General features: G+C 40.3%; 1 protein-coding gene across 13 annotated transcripts in view; it reads right to left on the bottom strand.

Moving 5' to 3' along the window:
- The window catches only part of ANKDD1B (ankyrin repeat and death domain containing 1B), a 35,649-nt gene that overhangs the window by 8,453 nt on the left and 2,819 nt on the right, over positions 1–24,377 (bottom strand). For 6 of the 13 annotated variants that reach the window (XM_064403376.1, XM_064403367.1, XM_064403370.1 and 3 more), the window contains exons 2-14: positions 23,214–23,317; positions 21,118–21,216; positions 19,567–19,665; positions 19,373–19,477; positions 17,532–17,630; positions 15,896–15,994; positions 14,102–14,200; positions 12,936–13,034; positions 11,344–11,442; positions 7,462–7,560; positions 3,787–3,882; positions 925–1,123; positions 131–262 (exon numbers count right to left, since the gene is read on the bottom strand). In XM_064403376.1, coding sequence (XP_064259446.1) covers positions 131–262; positions 925–1,123; positions 3,787–3,882; positions 7,462–7,560; positions 11,344–11,442; positions 12,936–13,034; positions 14,102–14,200; positions 15,896–15,994; positions 17,532–17,630; positions 19,373–19,477; positions 19,567–19,665; positions 21,118–21,216; positions 23,214–23,279 — 1,390 coding nt within the window. In that variant the 5' untranslated portion in view covers positions 23,280–23,317. Of the gene's footprint in view, positions 1–130; positions 263–924; positions 1,124–3,786; positions 3,883–7,461; positions 7,561–11,343; positions 11,443–12,935; positions 13,035–14,101; positions 14,201–15,895; positions 15,995–17,531; positions 17,631–19,372; positions 19,478–19,566; positions 19,666–21,117; positions 21,217–23,213; positions 23,318–23,774; positions 23,863–24,377 lie in introns of those variants that run through there. The other 7 variants (XM_064403377.1, XM_064403368.1, XM_064403373.1 and 4 more) reach the window with 7 other exon arrangements.

Genomic DNA, 24,377 nt, shown 5'->3' on the forward strand with positions numbered 1-24,377 from the left:
TCGCCCCTCAGTGAGGGCAGTCCCAGAAAAGAACCCTTGCCCTAGCCACAGCTTCCCAGCAGCAGCAGGGACCTCAGCATGGCACTGCAGTCTCATAGAGGACACTGTAATGTGCTCTGTATCAACTTACCAGCTAAAGGCTGAAGTCCTGCTCCCACCAGATCTTCATATAGATGTTTAACAGGATTCTGATGAGCCAGCAATGTACCATGTAACCAGATGAGCAACATTCTGTTCCCGTGTTCCTTGTAACTTTTTTTCCCTATGCAATACACAGAGTATTTGTTCAATATGGTGGAAACAGTGTATTTTGTGCTTTTGCACTTTAAAAGTTCCAAGATGTTTTAAACTTAATCCTTACTCTTAACTACATTTCTCATCTAGCAGAAAAATGAAGACTGAAGCTTACAAAAGTTTAAAAAAAATCTCATTTTATCCTAACACTACTATTAAGACATAAAAAACACCTAATACGTATTAAAATTAAATTTTCCTTTCATTTTTCCCCAAGCTGTGGAAATACACCCTGGAGTAGCAGTAACAAGTACAATATGTGCTGCAGAAGTACTGTCTTCCCAGCACTTGAGAGGTCTGAAACCAGGAACTCCTGTTTCATGGCAGCTGTGCAGACAGAGCACGAGCAAAATTTCTCTGTGTCATGAGGTTCCCCAGGTCCTCACTTGCAGCATGACCCCCAAGAATCTTCTGTGATGCTCACGGCTTCTAGTTTTGATCTCCCAAGAGGAAGGTTCCTTCAGGCCAAGAGGGAGAGCAGAATGTCCTGTACTGCTACAGCACTGCTTCCCAGGAACCAGGGACAAGGCTGGTGCCCCTTCACTATGGGATACTCAGTTTAAAAAGCAACACTTCCTTGTGGGGGCTTTTTATCCTACATATTGTGTCTGGCCATTCAGATATTGTTACCTGTCCACTGTTCTTCAATAGCTTTAATTTGTTCATCTGTGAACTTCCAGAATAAAGCCAGTTTTTTCCATTCGTGGGGTTTTAACTGGTTGTATGCGAGATTCCAAAGGGAGGAACGGATTTGCTTGGTCTGTGTGCTGTGATCTTGTTTGAAGGACACACTGAAGTCTGACCCATTACCACTATGAGCTAGATGTGTCTGAAAAAAAAAGCAGATGACAAATTGTGTAACAGAGCTGGGAACCTTTTCTCAGTGAGGTCCTGTACTGATGTTGCTGCTGACAGATGCTTGACTCAGTGCCTGTAAAGGAACTGTGTATTGCTCATAGAAACAGAACTGAAACAAAGAGTTCCAGTGTTTGTTGCTACGTACTACTAAGTTAATTGCAAAATAAGCCACTTTCTCTGGTACTTGATGCACAAAAGCAAAGTAACAGCAACTGTTGTGTCAACACTGCTTGGTTCTGTCTATGTCGTGTTTAGAACACAGCTGAGTTTCAGGCACAGATCTTAACCCTTTCTCTTGCTTCTCAAAGCACTAATCTTTCTCTGGGGAGAGGGTAGGCACCATGAGCACAGCGCCTGCTCAACTGTTCCTGCCTCTGCCCTGTCGGCTTCACTTGGCTGAAGTGGGGACTTCCAGATCCTTTGCTGGTACCATCAGCCATTAGGTTCACCACAGGGACTCCCATTCAGCAAAGTGTCTAAACACCAATGTGCACATTGTGTGTTGAGCATGGATCTAGTTTCATTCTTGCATAAGTAAAATCAGACAGAAACCAAAATCACATGGATTTTACCTCCCAATTAAAAGTGATGCTCCTACTGTATGCATGGCTCACCTGGAACAGGAGTGACGGGGTTACCTCTTGTTTGAGCACCTTGGCAAAAACCTGTCGAATTATTTCAATTCTAGATAAGCTGTGTCCAGGATCATTCCTAAGTAGGTAAGCTCCAGCTATTTCTCTATCTCATTACATTTATGTACTAGTCCTGTTTCAAATAAATCTTCGAAGGGAAAAAATTTCTTTACGAATTTGATAAAGGATGACAAAGCAGATACTAAGCAATAAATGAAATGGCAGTAGGCCACATTTTAAAAATAGTAAGCATAAAGTGCTTCATTCCAAATTAAATTCAGAAAAATACAGCAGGGTTATTTCCTAGCCTTACAAGAGACTTACAGAGAAAAAGAGTCACAGTTAGTAACTAAGCATTGTATTTCTGGTTCCATTCATCTGATGCAGACTTTATTTCATGCTTCTTAACACATGCAAGGTAAAGTTTAGAATATCCTACAGGACAGCTTCAGGGTCTCCCTGATTAGATCATTTGCTTATGTTTAATTAAAAAAAAAAAAAAAGCCGCAGGAAAATAATCTCAAACAAACAAAAAAAAAAAACCCTTTGCAGCAGCACAGCTTCCCTTTGATGCTAAGTGTGTTTTGAGGCAACAGCAAGGTGGGATAGTAACAGCTGTCCTCAAATCCATTTAAACCCAGCCTAGACAATTATAGGGAAGGGTTGTGTAGAAGTGATAAATAGAAAAGAGGGCAAACAGAGAGATGACAGTCACACTTCAGTATCATGTGCCCTTCCTCTCAGCTACATGACATTTCCTTTTGTAACTAATGCTTTGTCACAAATGACAAGTCAGCTGAATGTAACTAAAAGACAGTCCTTAAAATAATGGTTCGAAATGCTGTAATTCCAGTATGGTAACGCCACCAGCATCATATTCCATAGCCGTAAGACTTAAGCTGTTCCAAAGAATGTGCTCTCAGCTTCAGGCAACAGGATACAAACACTTATATTTGTATTTCCCAACATCTCTGGTGCTTCTGCAGAAAGGCATCTGCTTAACACCTTTTCTTCAGAAAATTCAGTGAACAATGCCAAAATGTTGAGAATATGATGGGCTTACTGCTGTCAGACTTGTTATGTCTTCTGTGGCAATAGACTGCTTCTAATTCATCTTTGAAGCAAACAAAACAGTAATGGGAAAAATTAACAGGACCTGACAATTCCAGCTGAACTGGTGCAAATCAAATGCTCAATACAAAGTGTTCATTGAGGCTTTTTTTACAGTAGTTAATTTAGATCTGTGATTTACCTGCCCTTTAACATTAGTGTCATGGATTTGGCCACTCAGGACAGGAGTGGGGTGGTAAAACCAGGTAATCCTGTACCTGCACCAAGACAGGATCAGTATGCTGATACCCTTGGCTAACTCAGCAGGAAGCAGGAGTGAGAACAAAATCAGAAAAAGATATGGCAGTTACTTTTAGCCCTTTAGAGTAGCCCATCACTATGCAGTGTACATTTAAGTAACAACAAGGGAAAGAAGGTGAGAAATTCAGACAACCTAAGCCATGTCCTTCACACTTATTGTAAAGTTCTTTTCCTTCTCATTGCTTTAATTTTATAATAAACACTAACAACGGACAGAAGAGGAAGCTTCTGTTGAAGTAGCTGTGCTCTTGCTAACAAAGGAATCACACAGACATCTCCACTCTGCTATTTTTCAACCATAGATTTTACTCTACCAAAGGATCCAGGAATCAACATGGATCCATGTTATCCCAGCCATGGTACTGATGGCACAGTTTGGATTTGACTTAGAAACTCTCTCCATCCCTTTATGTGTAGAGCACAAGGCAGGAAATGCTAAGATCTGCTTACAGTTTTACAGCTAGTCAGGAATAAAGCCTGGATGGGCTTTTCCCATTCCCAGTCCTAACTTTTGTTCATCAACACCAGTCTTACTGCCTGCCAAAAGGAACCACCTCAGCCAAAAGGCATCTCAAAATTAGAACTAGCTTTTCCCTTAGGTATCTTGTGTTTAATGAAAGATGACTCTTACCTGTTTCATGGCAAAATACCTTTCTGCTTTAATGATCATATCTACAATGAGGGCATGATGGCTCCTTGATGCTATGGCTAGTGCAGTTTTCCCATGCTGAAAGCAGAGACAGTGAATAAGAACATTATCTTGGGTGTGTCACAGAAGAAAAACACAGGGACTGTTTACAGAGCCATCGCTTTTTCATGGCTTTTGGGTAGCTACAATCAAAGTCCTATGTTCTGCATAAGCTGTATCACCTCAGCCCAGAGGTGGTCGGCTTTCTCACATACTAAACTCCCCAGTAAAAAATTCTGGTGAGGTACTGCTGCTTTCAGAAACCTGCACTCAGACTTGCATACTTCATACCAGCTTGCACACTCCAGTCCCTGCATCCACATTCAAGCTACAACAAATAAAGCAAATTCCCATGCTGTGGTTAAACTAGCATTTCAGATGGATAGGCTGGCAAAGTTCTAAATCTCCAACTTAAAAGGCAAACCTGTCCCTTGTTTTTGATGGTAAGCTGGCTCACAGAACAAAAAGAAAATTACTTTCTCATTGGACCTGAAAGGAGCACAACTGCAAGATGATGCTTCATGGGTATAGAAGGAGCCACAGTTATTCAAAGCCATTGCTGCAACACCAGCTGCCGAGGTTTGCTCAGTCTACCTGAACCCTCTCTCCTATCAGCACTTAGATGCACAGGCATCACGGTGGCTCTAAAAGGATTTCTCTGCAATTGTCTATTTTCAGCAGATCTGCACTGAGTGCAACTGCCTGGAATTTAAATATTATCATTATTCTCCACATAACAAGGCATTTCTAGAAAATTAGATCTAAAGAAGCCAATCCCTTAATTAGAAGGTTCATTAATTAAATTATAAGGTATTTCAGTTCTCCAGATAGTATAAAGTTCCCTAATATATACCTTTTGAGTTCTAGCTCCTGGCTGTGCTCAAGATCATTCTAATTAACCTGATTTTAGAAGAGCATCACATTGGATGCCAATGAACATACATTTCATTAAATCTTTTAAGCATAGGCATATTTTATATGTGAAGAGTCCAGAGACCACAAGAACTCCTTGAGCTCTGGTCTGGAGAGGTGCTTTGCATTTCACAGAGGAGCAGAGATACAGTGGATAAGGGGGTTATTTCTGTACCTCTGTGCTAGTGTAGACACTGCTGGCATCCTGCATGCACACGCAGCACAGCAGTCTGCACATGGGGAGCTCTCTGCACTCACAACCAAAGACAGAGTGCATTTCCTGACCTCTGACAGGAGCAGATGCATGGTGTTCTCTGGAGACTGAGTACTGCTGCCAGGGCATGGAGGCCAGAAAAATACTGTGCAATCAAAGCAGGCTCCCCTTCTTCCTGTCTACTGTTCAGCAAGCACAGTAACAACTTTGGCATCTCAGCACCAGTTCAGTTCAAAGGGTGCTGTACTTGCATATGTTCCCAGCAGTAGGATGATCTCAGGGGCACACCCAGCAAATAGGCAAGGAAAAGGCTACTCCAAGAAATAAAACAGAATGCAGAAAGGTGACCTGTATCAGAACTTGTACTGTCTCAGAGACAAATTTAATAACAAGCTCTATCAGTGTTGCTGTAATACAAGGGCACTGCCTCGCCCAAAGACTTGCAGGTGCTTAAGGTCATAGGCAATAAGTAATTTTTTGTGTCTGCCTTTGGAATATGACTATGTTGAAAAAACTTCCCAGTAGCAAAGGTGTTGTTTAAAGTGGACAAGATTTCATTCTGGGTTGATCCCTACAATATTGTATGCAGGATGACCCCAACGTGGCAAATGATTGGCATCTGAGACTCCATTGATTCAGAAGGCTGAGCAATGGGATGCTTTATTAAAACTACACTATATTACATTAATACTATATTATAACTATACTAAAGAGGCAGTAAAAGAATACTAAAGAAAAATCTGTGACTGTCTGGGACAGCCAGGACACAGCTTTGAGTGACTGGCCAAGGGATCAAAACAATCCTCAGCAGAATCCAACTGGCAAATCCCTTCAGGTAAACAATCTTCCTAACACATTCCACATGTGCAAAACAACAGGAGCAGTGAGCAGAGAGAAGAATTTCTCTGAGGTTCCTTGCTTCGATTCCCAGGAAATACCCTTGGGAAGTTGTGCCTGCCTGCTCTCTGTGAAGAGAGCTGTGGCTACACTACGAGAACTGCAGCCCTTTGACAAGTGTAGGTGTGATTCTAAATGGAAAGGCTTAATTACAATGCAGCGTCTTACCTCAGCATCCCAAAAACATACCAACCATGCAACCCACACTCAAGAGTCCCAGGCCTCATATCAGGCTAGGGCAAAACAAGACAATTCTAGTCTGTAAAGCTTCATTTCTCATCAGAACAGTTTTGTGCAGGAAAGTTACTTTTTAAAGTTACAAAAAGGCAAGATTTTGCTCATAATAAACATCAAATCCTTCAACTCAGTCATACAGAATATCAAGAAAAGTGGTAACAGTGTAAAAGGGAACACTCACTCTTGCAGTAATTTAGCAAAATATGTAATACTGTGTTTGGTACTCTGTCCTTTCAAAAGCACTTCCCCAGTAACTTTGCTCTGGTACTTCTTCCAGCCGTTACCATTTTTGTTTCTATTTTTCAGGCAGAACATCATCTCAGGGTTTAAGTATCCATCTGAATGAATCTGGAATGTCACCATGATTCTCAGATGACCTGGAGTGCTAAAGGGAAAACTCTCCATCACTGCACCTGTGAAGCTGCATCTCTTCTGGCACTGAGCCTGGCTGTAGATGCACAATTACAAGGAGCCACAAGACATTTTCCCCTCTGCAAGCCATATTTTCCATGAAAAATTTCTGGAATGTCTCCATCTCTTTGGGAGCCCCCCAGGAACCCTGGCCAGCCCCGACAAGGCCGACAGCGGGGGGACACTCTCTGGTGCCCCAAGGGTACCAAGGCACCTAGGCTAGTTGCCTTTGCAGCAGAGGCAGAGGATGAAAGGGCTGACTCTTAGCAGGGGTTAATCCAAGGTTTTATTCAGAGCTCGTGGATGCTCCCACACCTCAGGGGGCCTCCTGCTCAGAGTGTCCGGGAGAGGTGCCAAGGTTGCATTTAAAGGGAGGTATAAACCAAAAAAGCAGATAAATTTGCTGACCAATAAAGAAACTTCAGGGGTGAAAACTTAGGGAAGGGACATTTGGGAAGCATATAGGGTAGCACTCGGGGAGTTGACCCCTGGTCTCTGGCTATTCACTCAATGGCCCGGACTGAAAATTCTAGATAGAAAGGATGGGATGCTGAGTGACTGACAGACAGCTAGGGTGGGGATTTGGGGATGACCTCAACAAAGGAGGGGGAATACACAGGTAGAGGGAGGAGGTACAATCAGGGGTAAACCATTTGGGAAAAATAAGGAGATATAAAAACAAAACCATTACAAAGTATAAACACATTACAACACTGGATGCAGTGTTTGTCTTTCAAACCACAGAGCTTGGGAACTTTACAGCTCTTTACCAGAACCATCAGATCTGTACCTGCTGCAGGCATAGCAATATTAAAAGACTTCCTTTGTGGTTAGCTTTACTTAGCAAACAAAATTCGCAACATGTGCTTTATGCACCTGTGTAAGGAAGATTATAGAACAAAAAATAAAATAATGTAATCCTTATATGTGTGAGGAATGCAAATTACCTTATCCATGGTTTTGAGATTGCAGCCTGACTTCAGCAGCACTTCCACCAACTCCACATTGCCAAGATCAGCTGCCAGATGTAGAGGGGTTTCCTGCCTCTGAATTGAAGACACCAAAAAAGTGCATTGAGTCAAACTTTCTCCTAAAAGTAGCATGCTCACAGGCTGGATCTAAAATCGATTCACAACAAGAGGTGACCTTGGTGAGAAAATACTGAGCAGAAGGAAATCATTTAACTTCTGCGTGATCTGCCAGTTTTGTTTCAGGCAGACAAGACAGCATATGGGATCTCTGCAGGAAAACTAGGCAGAAGTTCCAGCTGGAACTGGAAGGCTCAGGAAAGGATTGCTGTTATGCCCCTCTAATGTACTGTAAACCAACAAGCTCAGTCTCTCTCTTCCCTTTTAGAGCAAGGTGCTTTGGACAGAGGACTTCATGTGTCTGGCAACCCACACCCATATTATCCTCTCAAGTAACCTTTTCCCTGCTGAAATTCATGCCCAGACAACTGGATATCCACAGTTCTCAACAGTACATTATGCCACATCCACAACAGAACTTTTTAGTCAGCCCAGCCACAAAATGATGATACACAGCAGAAGTCCACCTGCTCCATAGTGGGTTCAGTGAACCTTAAACAACACACATATAAAAAAACCCTAAAGAAAATCATTAAACAAGGCCAAACCATTAACAAGAAATGCAGCTAAAATGGCATTCACCTTCAAGTAAATCTTTGAGTCTGAAAGGAGGGTTGTATAGTGTCTGCATAGCTATATATACCCAAATATGTTTGGGTTTTTTTTACAGAAATTAGAGTAAGAAAATCCAGACATCTGTGGGTGAAACGCAGTAGCAAATAATGGAGTAACTGTGGAAGCCCTCCATATATGGGAATGTTCCTTAGTATGTTTCTTGGGACATGTTATCCTTCTAAGTTGAATGTTTTGTGCCTGTTCTTCTCTGACATTGCAAGTTTACATTCTGTAGATCTGGTTAGAGAAATTCTTTGGCCTTTAGATCTTAATTATAGTTCGCACCCTAAGAAACACCAGGCTCAGGATTCCACATTAAAAGTCTCATCAGTTAATTTTACAGTTTACACTATGATCACACAATCTCATGTATTCACCTTACTTTTTTATTCCCGTAAATAAAAAGGGGTTTTCTATTCATATACCCTACTTTCTTTCCTGCAGAAATGTAGGGATACATAAGTACCTACTGTAGGCAACTTCTGACATGCTAGAGACAGAGTGCAAGATATTTCTAAAAGATGTGTTGAAGAAATTTACAGAATTCTCTGGTTTATGTAACCAGAAAGTCTTGTCATTATACTTTACTCCAACCACAAATGACAGCCTCTGTCTTCTACAAAAATGTGTATAAATTAATCTTTAGCAATAAAAGAACAATGGGAAGGGGTGAACCACAGATTTCTCAAAGACTCATCCTTGTTGCTATTGTGGGGAGAACGTCCACATGTCATGAAGGAGACCAGGCTGTATTTCCTCAGCAGTGAGCCACAATGCCCCGAATGGGACTCAACAGGCCTGTTGGAACAGGCTTTCCACTGAGATGGCTGGCTGAGATATCTGTAGGGCTGATGGGGAGGAGGAAGAGAGGTTCTCCTTGAAGTGCCACAGGTGGCAGGGCTGTCTGTATACAGTTGGACCTTTGGAGTCTGTCATGGTCAGGAGCCAGTGTATGTGAGCTCTGTACAATCTTCTGCCACGTGGACCATGGGCACAGGATGTCACTGAGATTTTTGGCGACCTAGTTGTTGTCAAGTCACTGTAGTCCACTCTACTACCACCCCCTCAGATACTGGATACCTTCTGTGGTAGTTTACTTGCCTTGCTGGTTTGCAGTATCTTCTTTGAGGAGACACTTTGCATTCATGCTCAGTAAGAGCCACCTTCAGAGTCTTGTGAGTGGCTGCCTCTGTTATGATCCCTTTGTCAATCCCTTAGTCCCTAGAGGTGGACTCCCCTGAGCTTCCCTATCTTCCCAACACTGGAGCAAGGTGTGTTTACCTTGCTGACAGATGAATACTTGCTGCCTACCTAAGAGATCATTCAGAGATGGACACCAGGTAGTTTTGCTTCTGTTGTCATTTTTGTATTTTCCCTTTCCTGTCCTGCTACAGGCCAGGCTGCCTCTTTTTGAATCTTCCCCCTTTTGCCCCTCAGAAGGAGCTGCTGTTTCGCTTCCTAACGAAATCAACATCTATTTCCATCATCTTTCCTTGAGTTCAGGCACAATTATTATATTTGAGGGCTGGGTCTCCGGTTAAGCAAAGGTGTGACACGTCCAGCTAAGTGAGTTTTCACTTACGGTGATTTCAGAGCTTCTCAGTGTCCCTTTGGATGCTCCTTGGTCAGGAAACCTTTGTTTTCTTTTGAGGGCACTGGATGGCAGCTTGGTAGGCAAGGGCCAGACCCAACATAGTACTGGAAATCCCTGTGTTTCATCAGGGCAGGCAAGGCTCCCCTCCTTCATTCAGATGGTGTATTAATTACTTGGGACTACATTCCTGCTAAGGCATGAAATCCCAAACCGTTGGAGGCAGTAAGAGCCGGACAGGCACCTGTCCACTTCCTTTCACACATGATACCACCTCAGAATTGATTCCTCTGGGCAAATCCCTGTGTGGCATTCCCAATTAGCTGTTAATTGTTACTCACAATAATCTAAACCTCCTCCAACACACACTAGTATGAAGAGAGTAATTATGCAAGGATATTCAAGGAACTGAATAGTAGTGTTACAAGAAGGTGGGAGAGACTGCCCTGGGGGAGAAGAAGGGGCAAATGCCTTTCTTTCCTCTCTCAACAAATCACCTCTCCAAGGAGGTGTGATTGTTGATTTTCTCCATGAGATGGCCACCTGAGTAGACCTGAGTGGCACTGTAAGGACCAAAAACACCAGATCAGGCACAAGCCAGTGCTTCTATCATCAGTCTACCAGGCAAAGCAACACAAAGTGATATGCAACATAGCAAAAGGAGAAATGGACATTAACAATTACAGGAGGTTTTGTACAGCAAAGAAGGGATCAAGCATGACAGCACCAAGGTATGGCACACATCAGTGGTGGATCTAATCTACAGTGAACTGATCTGATCTACAGTGAACTGGCCAACAACTAACCAGGCCTCCAAAGGCTGCTGACACCAAGCAGGGTGAAAGAATCCTGGCTAAGGTAAGGAAGACAGGTGTAGCTGTGGATGGGCTCAAACCAGCATCCTTTCAGTTAACAGCTGCTCACTGATTGCATCACAGAGACTGGTGACCTTGTCATTCGGTGTTGCTGTGCTGCTTGGCTCTGATCAGCTCTGCCCCCTCCCAGCTCCCTGAGCACCCCCGCTGATAAAGGTGTGGGCACAGAGCATGAAACAGAGAAGGCCTTGATATTGTGCAACCATTGCTCAGCAAAGCTTTAAGAGCATTGTCTTACCAGCCCTGTTTTGGTCACAGATCTAAAAAACACTGCACATGGTGGGTGCAGTGGGTCCTTAATTTTTAAGGAAAAATTAACTTCTTTCCAGCCAAATGACATTCTGCAATCTGCAATGGGCTCTCTGAAGCCAATACCATTCAACGCTTCTGTCATTTATTACACATAACACTTGAACAATACATTACCCAATCATTTTCTGAGTATACAGCATTGTGCTATCCTTATCTTGCTCAAACAATATTAGCACAGCATGTACCAGTGACTAATACAAATGTACACACACAAAAAGATTAGGAGGGAACTGCCTCTTCCTTCCTGTTTTTTTGTACCCTGAGCTCATAAGGAAAAAAAAATTCAAGCAAAACCCACATAATCTCCCCTTTACCAATAAAACTGTGTAAATTCCCAGCTTTTCTTACGTGATTTAAGGAGTTTATGTTGTGATTGGCATCCAAAAGGCTTTTTACTATCAGTAGATTATTACTGAGAACTGCTAAATGGAGAGGGGAATTCTTCTGCTGTGGAGGGAAAATAATAAATTATTATATTTGGGAATATTGTACACAAGAAAGAGGTTCTAACTGAAGCCCGCCACTTGCAAAGGTGACATGCTCTAGCAGAGGCTCAACACTGCAGAAAACACATCCGTATGTGTGGAGTTATACCAGAGGTGGTAGCCTGCTCCCATCTAGAAGCAGGTAAACAGAAGAAAACTGGAAATGCTGAGTGTGTGGGGCGTGCCACTTAGCAATGCAGAAAGGCACTGCTCTTAAGTGTTCCTGCCTGGGATGTGCTGCTATTCTGACAACAGAGATGTAATGTTCCTGCTTCCTCAGAAAAGTGGATTTGCCCTTTGTTGAATGGCCTGGAGACAGACTCATTTTGTATTTGGTAAACTCATGTCGAAATCTACTTTCCAGGAACAAACTTTTGTCATGTGTTGCTGCTGGAAATATTCTTCAAATTAAAGTGACTTACTGTCATATTTATAAAAAATGACAAATTACAATTAGTAAGACAGAGGTTTTATTTGAGTGATTATTTATTAGTATAACCAGGGCACAGATTCAAAACCAGTCAAAATCCACACTAGGTTGGTACGATCACTTTGTATGTTGAACCTGTGACTGATCAGTTTCTTGTGAAATACAACTAAAGAATAATTCCATACCAGTATCATTCATGGTGCCAGGCACCAGTTCAGTGTCTTTATAAAATACAGCCATTTCTTCTGGGCTACAGAAAAATAAAGCAAATTCTTATGCAACATTATGATGGAAATATTTGCAAAATGTAAGTTAAAATTATTTTAGTTGCTTCTGCTACAGAAAGCTAAGGAGAACAAGCAGCACAACAACTGCCTGACCTTTGAATCATTTCAAGCACAACATAAATTGTTATTCTTTGATAACTTTTTGCAAGAGGCCAGTGATCATGGCATAAGTCATGAAACTCAGATTCTATTTTCATCCTGTACTGTAGAAGTGGAAAATAATTTCCTGTTCATAAAAAATCTCAAATATCTGTAATATCTAAACTGAGAGAGGATTTGGATGATATAAATACGATTCTCTTTTTAAATCACAAAGAATGTTGGCATGCAGACTTTGAAGGCACTGAGGGTGCATTTACCTGCAGAGGGTAAAAGCACTAAAGTGTTTATTTACCTTTTAGTTATCTTTATTCAAAATCGTGTTGACTCTTAGCCCATGGCATTACTACTGCTAAGTTCAAGCAGTGCACTTTGCTCTTCTTCTCCAAATGCCTGGCCCTTGGTGTAGTCTGGCCATGTCTACTCTGCACTGCACCAGCCACTCAGGCACTCACTGGGCAGGCAACAGGATCTTGTCTCTATTGGTCTGTGTGTTGCTAACCAACACCTAGAAACCAAGCAATAGTGTGTCTAGGAAAAACTTCAAGAACTACTCAATCTCATTCAGCTGTCTGAATTCCCACAGAAAGACAAGACAGGCTGAGCAGCAGGAGAAGAGTTATTCTGATAAACACTCACCTCGGGTTTAGGAACCAGGTCAATATTCTTATCAATCAGAAAAGTAACCAAGGATAGATGTCCATTCTGAATTGCAACCTGCAAAGCACTGCTATTGTTCTGAAAGAAATTTGATAGACAGAAAAACTGACATTTTTATTTCTGAAAAAACAGTATTAAAGAGAGGTATAAATATAGGATAATCTTGCATTTAAATTTGTCTTAGTATCCCCTCCACCAATAAAATCTTTTGGAAAAATTATACAAAATGAAGCACATCAGCAGCTGGCATGATATTTTGACAGCAGTGAAGGAAATTCTCATTTTTGCTATATCACAACAAACATACTAAAGAACACCTGTACCCTATGGCCCCATCCAACTTCTCTTAGAAAAGAGACAGATCAGCATCATCATCTATAGTATGCCATGGACAACAACAATGCCAACATGTCTCCTATTCTCTTAGTTATTCTGTTAGACCCTTACCAAGCAAGTATGGTCCCATCAACCAGTAAATCCATAGAATAGTTAATAGAAATAATCAATAGAAAAATAAATTAATATAAAATAAAATTTAAGAACTAAGTTTTACAAAATAGTTCTGCTTAAACAAACAACTTATTCTGCTGGAATCATAAACTTCTTGCAGCAGGCTAGCCAAGGCCATTCAGCAGATATGAGTTGGACTGCAGTTCAGGAATCACACAGAGAGAACAAGTTTGTCATCAGTCACATACACTGCCAAAAAGGAGGATTTTCAGTTATCCTTGTTGGTAACATTTTCTAGTCACATGTTGTACTAGTGGGCATACAGGAAATTAAAAGCTCCACCACAGTACTCCATCAAATAAAGCTAATGCTATTTTACTTCCACATTGGTTTTATTCTGTTAGCACTCTCTACATTCCCCACTCTATTTTTAAACTGGTTGCATTAAAAAAAACCAAAAAAAAACCCAAAAAACCCACACACACACACAAAAAAAAACAACAAACCAACCAAACCCCCCCCCAAAAAAAAAAAAAACCAAAAAACAAACAAAAAAAACCACCCCAAAACAAAAACAAAAACAAAAACAAACAAAAAAAAACCACCCAAAAAAACCACCCAGAGCAAATATCCTTTGCTAGTAAGGTCCTCTTCACAGTCTAGTTTGCCCCACTAGGAGAGATATGTGTACCTACCTGAGTTGAAATATTGATGTCACTCCCTGCCTCCAGTAAGAGCTCAGCACATTTTTGATGACCTCCTTCAACAGCCAAGTAAAATGGAGTTTCTCCATTCTAGACCAAAAGAGACAAAATGTCTGTTCCAATTTAAGAGACGTGACTACAACACAGAGACACTTCCAGTAGGCTCCATCAGGCTCATCCAACTCTTGAATGACATGGCTACTCATCAGCAGTCAAGTGACAGATGATGTTTATCTGGACAGATGTATAGTAAGGTTTACAATACAGAAAACTATTTCAAAAATATTAATCATGATCTTTTTGGTGTGCAGCAATTGTTGTCATTCAACAATAGGAAACATCACTAGTATGCTAGTACATACAGTAATTCCAGTTTCTGTCAGTGCAATGCCATGATTTCTGACAAATTCACAACCCCAAGTGCTAGCTATAAGGAGAATTTTAAGCAGAAATAACCATATTTATTTCAAATATTTTCACAATGAAGGAGTCTCCATGTCTCCACAGCAAGTCTATAAAATGGGATACATCAGCTACACAATTACCTAATTCCTGCTTCTCAACATCAAAATACACAAAGGTTTGATGAAAGTTACTCTGGCGTTTCAGCAATCACAAAAGGATCAATAAATCCTAATTTTTCTTTATTTAAAATCCTGATGTTATTCTGGTAAACTTAAAACATTTTAGTACTTTGTTCATGCTATGGGAAGAGAAATCTATTCATACACAGATCACAACATCTCAAGCTGGATGGCAAGATCACACCAATAGCCATGCCAAGACAGGGGCACAAGCAGCACAAGCTCTGTGTGCAAAAACAACATTCTTAGATGAGCCTTGGAAACACAAGGGCTCCACATTTTAAAGAGGCTCATGAGCCTCACAACAGCTGAAAACAGCAGACAAGGTGGATAAGAGGGAACTTCTCAACTCATCAGTCTGACACTAATAAAGGAAGAGGAGGGTCTTGGTAAGAGTTATTCATTTTATTCATTCTGCTGGCCCCCTGGCCCAGCAGAACAAATGATCAGCCACATGGCAGATTCCCACAGTGGGCATTCCAGCCTACAACAAAGAAAATTACCATGCCCAGGTTGTTCCAGCTGCCCCATAGAAGAAACAGAAGAGAACAAAAGAACGCTGTGAGGAGCAGTTAGTGCGCATTTCCTTCCTCCACTCCTTGTTTAAGCCTTAAAATGAACCTCAAGAGTGCATTAACTCAGGGATACAATCTTCCCAGCTAATATACAATTGATGAATATGCTGGCTGAGCTCACCAACACTAAACCCGGAAAGCAAATTGGGTAGGCAGTGTCTGCAGCCAGTTTTGTGCAAGTGAGGTCAGATGGACAAAATACAAATTACCTCTGCTGAGGTGCCTGTGATGGTATGTGCTTGCTATGCAAGTCAAACTGGCTCAATGAATAGGCTGAAAAAGCAAGATGTTACAAGGAATGGGATCACATGGCTAAAAGTGCTGGATGACAGAAAGCAAGGGGGTTAAGACCTTCCTCTGTTGTCTTCTGCCAGTAGTTATGCAATAGCTTGCCAAATGCAAGGGAGGACCTGGGTAAGGGATAAAGGACAGAGGAAGACACCAAAGGAGTTAAGGGAGGTTAATTCATTGGACAAGGAACAAGGAAACAGGACGCAAAGTTACCAGGAAACCAGCAAGACTAATGAAATCTCCTCAGTGCCACATCTCTTCCTTTCAAATTTGATTTTTTTAGAAAATTTTTCAAATCTCTAACTTTATTTCTTTCAATAGCTTAGTATACTTACCTGATTGAAGTCATTTATTTCCTCCCATTGTTCAAGCAGAATTTCCACAACTTCACTGTGACCATTTTTGGCTGCTAAATGCAATGCTGTGTTTCCCTCCTTGAAATCAAAATGTCAAATAATATATTTGAAAATCCAGAATAAAGACATTAACTAAAACCAATACAATGCTTTTGGTCTTTTACATACAAGTCTTTCTTACATACAAGGAGAGGGAGGCAACTGCACACAGCATGTGCCAAGATTCAGTCTAATTTTGATGTAGTCTGATCTAGTTAGTTGTCTGAAAACTTCAGTGTATACCAGCAAAAAGATCAGAAATTCTAACTCCTAACAAATGAACGAGAAGAAAACTTCAGGTATTGGTTCCCACAAGGGTGGGTACTACACTGAGCCCCCAAGACCACTGATTTAAAGAGTAAAAAACCCTAGGTCAGAGCATAGAAGTTTTCATGGTTTTGATATCAACATCATGATCTTTGATCTCTGTCACCATCAGAGCAATTTCTTTCCAGGAAATTAAGAAGCACAAAACAGAAACAAAACCAAAACCAAAACACCACACCACCAAGCAAAAAAAAGCAACTAACAACTTCAGGCAGAGCAGCAGCTTTGGAACTAAATGAAAATGCGAGCATACAAAATAGTATGAAAATGCCTAAAAATTTTAGAAGATTCCTAACTCTTAGAAAAATGAGAGTCCAGAATAATTTTTCATTCATAGCATTGAGTGGGAAGATGTGGGAATCCTTTTTACTATTTATGGTTACAGTGTGATTGGGTTTGGTGACCCAGGAAATTAATTTCTATCCTGGCTCCTTACCTAATTTGCAGGACCAAAGCATTTACCTCCCGACCCTGTCAACACCTTTAACCTGCTAGATATCTGGGACAACATTATCTTTGAACCTCTGCTGGTAAACTGCTTAGCACAGCAGAGCTCTGGGTGGCACTTCAGCTTTTAAACTATTACCAGAAAACCAAAAAAATCCAACATCACTTCCTGAGTGCTTACTTATGTGCTTCTGTAAATACAGTATCTGACATATTCACAATTTTTAATGTATTTGTCCTTACAATGCCTCAGATGCAGAGAAATACTAACTTGCTCAGTCCAAAAATAGTAAAGCGAGGAAAAATAAATTTAAGAGCAGACGCTGAAAATTACTAAGATACCTTAAAACACAGTGTCAAAGCAAACTCAATCAGATTGAAGTGTTAAGGTATTGCTGCAAAAGAATTTATGGGTGTTTATTTTCATCCTGGAGCTTTTAAACCTTTGAAAAATTGGTCACACAGTGACACACAGACACAGACAAACAGAGTGAAATACTGAGAAATATGATCTCCCAGAAGAGGCTGACACCTTGATCACCAGGCCTCCCCACTTCTCTGAACAGACATCATATGCCAGTCTTGCTTTGCATGAATTATGAATGTGTACAGAAAAGTCTCCTGGCAATCATCCCACTGCCTTCCCTTTAGCACTAAAAAAATCATCATATGTTTGTTGGCCCCTCATACCACTGTCACACCTGTGCGAGCACTCAGTTGAATATATAATAATCACAGTGAAACAAAATAATTTTTCATAAGCACATTTGTAGTTGTACATCTGTGGAAAAGAAACATTTACCTTATCTTTTTCAGATGTAAATAGCTTCAGAGCAATCAAATTTTTTATCATGTCAACATGGCCTTTTTCAGAGGCCAGAAGAAATGGCTTTTTACCTTTCTAGAAAACAATTATGGAAAGAAAGACAGTGTTAAAAGTAGAAATACTTTATTTCTAGTTACTAGATATATGACATGCATATGTATATGTGTATCCCACATAAAAATTTATATATCATATGACTAAGGAGATTAACACAAGAGTAGATACATAGAAGAGCAGTAATTAAAATTACACTTAGTGTATACAAACAGATCATACATCTTTCATATCCTGAATAAAATACACTAAAATTGTTTAGAAATGGTAAAAAAGTGGAAAACACACTCAAAATATTTTAATCCTATTTTTTCAGTATGAAAATAATAATTAAAATAACTGTGTCATTAAAAATCTGAGAATGCTCAGAAACAGGTGTCAAAGAAATTGCAAAATTTATTTCCATGGGTGAATTTGTTTGATCCAAATTCTGGAAACAGAGACCAAAACTGACGTATCTCAGAAGTTTCATCCAGGAGGCCTGAATTTACACTGTACATTGTAGGGGATTTTGGCAGTGTTGAAACTAACAAAAACTTTTCAAACTACTTACGAACTCAACCGCAGAAAGTTATCTTGACACAAAACCATACCACTGTTCAAGACAGTAGGCATGTAACCAGCTAGGTAAAATGGCTTCATATCATGCCTGGTAGTACCTATAGAAATGTCTAGGAAAAAAATGCATGCACCAAGTAGAGAATTATGATACAGCCTCAACAGGTGGTTGAGTTCCTTCCTCACCCTTCCTTTCCCAGAGCCTAAACCTTCAAAGGTATGTTCTGTTAAATTAACTCTGTTTTGTCAGACTTGTCATTTGTAAAAAGAATTCAGAATTTTCACCCTTGGGTCAATAAAATTAAAAAAAACTCAGAAGAAAAAAAAAAAGGGGGAGATTTGTTCTTTGGATGTCAGATCTCACAGGAATAAGTTTTCCTCGTGTAATGCTAAAATATCTGACTTATCTACATAGCATTTCAAAACAAGATCCCAACACTGTGGAAATTAAAACCACAGAAAACCTGATAAGGACAAGGCACTGTTGAAGAGTCAGTGGCCCCCTGTAGGATAGGTGCACAGAGTTCTATGTTCTACATTGATGAAGCATGGCCATGTTGGCCATAACTGGCATATTTTGGTAAGGGCAGGAGTCTGTGAAGATGAGCTGTGTGGGAAATGTCAGAGGCTGCCCTGTGCTGGTCACAGACATTTCCAGCTGGCCCCACAGTGGACCAAATTGCCCCACGATGTGCCAACAATTAACCCCCCATGGAACCAAATGATGCCTCTGTGAAAATGTGGGAAGGATGCACAAGGGGAGATACAACAGGAGACACAAGAAGATGCAAGGGAGGAGACACAGGGGAAGCTACACCCCCCAGGTGACTGCAGCCCATGCAAGAAGCTTTCTGGAGCAGAGAAGAATAGGGAGAAGCAAAACATAGGAAAAAAAGGAATCAACTGGGGACTGAACCCAACCTCCTCTGCCTTCCATTGCCTTACCACGACTGAGAGTCACATGCAGCAAAAGCAAGGACAGCAGAGGGTGTCTGCAGTCCAACCAAAACGGGCAAAGAGGGAGGAAAGGTGTTGCCCCCTAAGGGCTTGTCTGGCTGTTTCATTCACCTGTTTCTCAGTATCAAGTCAGTAATTAAATGTAACTATCAATAAACTAAAATTCATTGAAATTCCCCAAGCCAAGATTGTTTCCCCCAAAACAAAAGCCTCATGACATTAAAGAAATGAACAGAAACACACTGTACCCCATCAGGTTTGTTCAAGTCATTCAGATGAAGATCTTGGAGGAAATAATCAACTATTTTAATGCTGTTGCTCTGAGCTGCAAAATGCAGTACATTCATTCCTTCCTGAAAAATGGTAAGTCAGTCCGTAAGAATGTTTATTTTTTCCCAATATAAACTTGATTAGGGTTGGTAAAAATTTTTCCTCAACAAACCTCATTTTTAGCCTTCTGATCAGCACCTGCTTTAACTAGTTTTCGTATTATATCCAGATTTCCAGTCCAGGCTGCAAGATGAATCACTGTCAGGCCATGCTTCAAATAAAATGACAAAGGCAGAAATTACCACCAAAATACCTCAAGCCAAATTTCTTTAAATCTTTTTGATTGATTCAGTGTATTAGTGGGTTCCAATCTGTAGGCTTTTAGAAAAGCAATATGAACACCTGACTGTGGGTGGGATTCATCTCACTTAAATTAAGCTAAATGCAATAGAGCAAGACCTAGATAAATGTTTGACTTCTTCACAGAAGGTCTAGCATCTCTGGGGAAGGACTGATCCCATTTTATGACAGAGGGATTAAGTCCTACCTGGAAATTATTTTCTCTCTCCAGAAACCATGTAGATAGATAGTCCTGGGTGCAGTGGATGACATTTCAAATGACAATATGCAATGACTATACCTCCATGAGTCACCATAATTTTCCATTTAGACCTCTTTTAATGCTCTCACCTCTCAAATTCTCTAAAACCATTTTCTCTTATAGGAAAAAAAAACCAAATCCTGTTCTGAACATCTTAAAAACAAAAGGACTAGCTCAACTCTGTGCTGCTGTGGCCTCTTCTTAAGTGCTGGGGACAGTTTTGGATGCCACAACACAAGCACATAAAGCTAGTAGAGAGTGTCCAAAGGAGGAACACAAAGATGGTGAAGGACTTGAGGGGAAACCATATAAGAAGCAAATGAGGTCACTTGGTCTGTTCAGCCTGGAGGAGACAGACAGGAGCCCTCACTGCAGTTATAACCTCCTTGGGAGGGGAAGAGGAAGGGCAGCACCGAGCTGGCAGGACCAGAGAAAATGGCATGGAGCTGTGTAAGCGGAAGTTTAGGCTGGATATTAGGACACCTCCTGATATACCTTGTTCTACACTTCTAATCATTCTAGCAGCTCTGCATGGGACTCACTCCACTTTACCAGTCTTTCCCGTCTTTGCAGAAATTGCAATGGAAAATAGTTGAAGGCAATTTGGAATATGTACCTGGTATGCAGGCAATAAGACAAATCTAGGCTTCAGCAAAATGTGTGGTTCTGGCCTAAAAGTCTGCCCTGAAAAACCTTCCAAGCTATAACAGCTGGAGGCTAGCCACAAGCAATGCACTATGCATCCATCCTGGGAATGCTATTTAACATCTGCATTCATGACCTAATGATGGGCAGAATGTACCCGCAGCAAATTTGATATTAAACTGGGATGAACAGATAGATAAACTGATAGACTGTATTAGTGTGCTGCCATCCAGGGAAACCTTGACCTGGCCAAGGGATGTGCCTTGTGCTCATTCAGGTATTCAAGTTTCCAATACTTTGGGCATTGTGTTTTTCCTCAAAAAATGTTGTTTTCGTACAAATATGTGCAGTTCTAAGGCAAACCAGGTTTTTACTGCAAGCTCTTAATTTTTGCACAATTGGGAGTACAAGAAAATTAGCTGCTTTTACTCAAAGGAGTTCCTATATACGTGAATCAAAACAAGTAAGCCAGCTTACCTGATCTGCCATGTCAAGTCTAGCTTTGTGATGAAGAAGAAAATCCACCACGGACACATGGCCTCCCGCAACAGCAAAATGGAATGCTGTGCGCTTCAGCTGGAATAAGCAAAGCTTTTTTGTCAGGTCTCTAATACAGTTCTTCCCCTGCTCAGGATTTTGGAATTCTCTGATTGTTACCAAGTGTACCTAATAATATACATTATTTCACATTTCTGCTTTAACAGTCACACTTGATCTTTATATTTTGTTTTGTTTCCTTTGACAGAATTTAGATATTGATCTTAGAGAATTTTTGTAAAAACAGAATTTTTTTCGTAGTCTACATAGTATTGTCCTTTCATTGAAATGTCAAAATGGGATTAACACTGCATAGGGGAGGTGCATGCAGTACAAGAAGCATCCTTGTTTATTATTTTATTGCATGGTGTAGTTTGAATAGCTGAGGTCTATATGTAGATAGACTTGCTTTTGGTATCCTCGTTGCTTTTGACTAAACCTCTGTAATGCAAGCCAAGATTTCTCCCTCAATAGTCACCTTCCCATACTGAGTCATCATCTACGTAAATGAAAGCTACCACCTTGCAAGCAGTGAGTAATTTTACAGAATTGAATGGGCTCAGAGCTCCTCAAGAAGACTTCCATAAAGTAATTGGTGGTATATATTTAAAAGGGATTTGTTACATTGAATCAAATTTTATTGGAGAGAGTTTTGCTTTCAGTTAAAGTAGGCATAACTGGGTTTAACATTAGTGACTAATAGCTTCCATACAAAGATGTCTAGGAGATTTAATCTATTCACTTTAAAAGTCAATTTGAATTTGCTTTCTTTGCTTCTCTGAAGACCACCTAACTTGTAAAAATTTAAATTTACAAATCATATGCATCAAAAATAATGAAAAGGTAGGATTTATGACAAGTATTTATGTCAGAAAAAAGCCTCTTGTACTATAGAAAGAGTACTATCAAAAAACTCATCTTTTGACAGCCTTCCTTATTTGGCCTGAGAGTACAGGGGCAGGAATGATCAACATTAACAAAACTAATGGCTTTTCCAGCATAACCTACATCCCTACTAGGATAATCAAAGCACAACACCTCCAGCAGCTATGCTAGTAACTCTCTCATACTACAGATCTAATTTAAGGATGACAGAAAAGTTTTAAACTACTGGACTGAAAATGTATTTAGTTTAACTTCCTGAATTCTGAAAAGCAAGAAAGAAGAAAGAACTATTTTAAAGGGACCTTTAGAGTGTAATGCAATTGATACTCTCAGGATTCAAGAGGAGTGTGCTCAGATGAAATGTTTGTCTCCTTGTCTGTTTCATAAACAAATCAAGGAATGCACTACACTATCTTCCCAGTGAGTGAAAATGCATGTGAGCATGGGAGGCAATTTTTTTCAGAACCCAGAATAAGCAACATTGGACACTCAGGGGTAGATGATTTTTATGTAGCCATTGAGAGGACACTGTTACAGAAAACTCCCAGATTAATATCATGACTACTTGGTTGCTGTTGAACTACCTCTCATGTGGAACAGAGTGCTATATTTAGCTACTGTGAAGTATACACCCTCAGATTTTAAGGCCTGATGCTGAAGTCAGCATAGGAAATGCATTTTCGTATATCTAGGGTAAATCTGATCTCTGAGCTCAGGCTGGAGCCAGAGCATGTTGTAGAATGCTCCCACAGTTTCATGCAAACCAAAGAGTAACACTTCTTTCTAGAAGTTTGTAATGCTAGCACTATGAAGCCATTCTTAAAGTGGCAGTGAGGTAAAGCTATCCCACTCAGGAAGATGGAGAACTTGAGAAATTAGTCACAAAAGAGCTCTGAGGAAACACTAGAGCATGGGCACAATTGAGAAGTCCTTAGTTCCCAATGTGATACACTGATTACTGCAAAACCTAAGAGTTAAGCTGTACAACTACCAGTGTCCATAACGGCTATATGAAATTATTTCTTCATCAGGTCCTAGAGGGCACTTCTGCAGCCTCACTCCTGCAGCTGATGGGGCATGCTGGCATTCCCCCATGCAACCCCAAGGAGTCACCCTTCACATCAGTGATCTGTCAGGCACCTTATACTCACAGCATCTACAGCATTTATGTTCACATTCTTTTTACACAGCTTTTCCATGGTATCCAAATTGTTCATTTTAGCAGCATGTTGAAATTCTCTCTCATCTGGCAGTACTGTGGGAAAACATTATGGAAAACCCCATATTATTAAAAAAGTAGCCATAACCAATGTAAGGGATGATGATACTTTCTGTTCTTTGTACTGATTTAATGTTATGAGAATCACTTGCTTCTCATCATCAAAGCATTTAATGACTACGTTTTTCACCTTTAGAGACATCTGGTTGTATTTCTAGTTTCAACTTTTAAGTGCAAATAAAGGGAGACTTTTCACAACACAGATTACCAGAGCTAGCACTCACAAGAACAGTTTATGAAGCTCTTACTACCTAACTGCATCTCAAATTACTGTATAGGCACAGCAGTGAATTCTACAAACTTCGGCATTTATTTCCTTTTCTTTGAGAAATTGCTCTTTTCTAAAACACACCACCAAAGCACAAAATATGCAAAGCAGTAACCAAACAGTGTGACATGACTGGAAAAACAAACCAAAACAAACAAAACCCACTTTTAAATTGAGGCCTTCCTTATAACATCTCAATCCAAAAATCAGCATCTGTTTGGTCAGCTGAAGTAGCAAGACATATTTAGTAACTCTGAAAAGTAAAATTCCAGTGTCTGACCTCTTTTAGCTGGAGGTCAGAATATTTTTCATGTTTATACTGTAGCATTTCATTAATCATTAAAAAGAAAATTGTGTAGCAGTTACACCAGTTGCAAAAACATTAGTACATACTTTTAATCAAATAGCATGTCACACTTAAAATATTATTAGTGAGATGTCTTCTGTCTAGACTATTTTGGGCTGAAGGCCACTTGTTCAATGATATCAACAAGGAGGCACCAGTCTGTTGGACCAGGAACTACAGGAATTATCTTATTCCTGAGTGCCCAGGCAAGTTCATCCCACCACATCAAATCTAAGTTCATTAATGCCTAATCAGGACACAGCCTGACGCACTATGACTGCAGAGCGTACTAAGGAAAATCAGGATGGCATTCACTTAATTGCATTTATATGTTCCCTGCTATCATCTCAGGGAGAATAATCATATTTTTACTCTACAAAATGAATCAGAAATTAAACTGGATTCTTGCAAAGGTGTTTCCA

The sequence above is a fragment of the Passer domesticus genome, chromosome Z (genome assembly GCF_036417665.1).
Source record: "Passer domesticus isolate bPasDom1 chromosome Z, bPasDom1.hap1, whole genome shotgun sequence".
Taxonomy (NCBI): Eukaryota; Metazoa; Chordata; class Aves; order Passeriformes; family Passeridae; genus Passer; species Passer domesticus.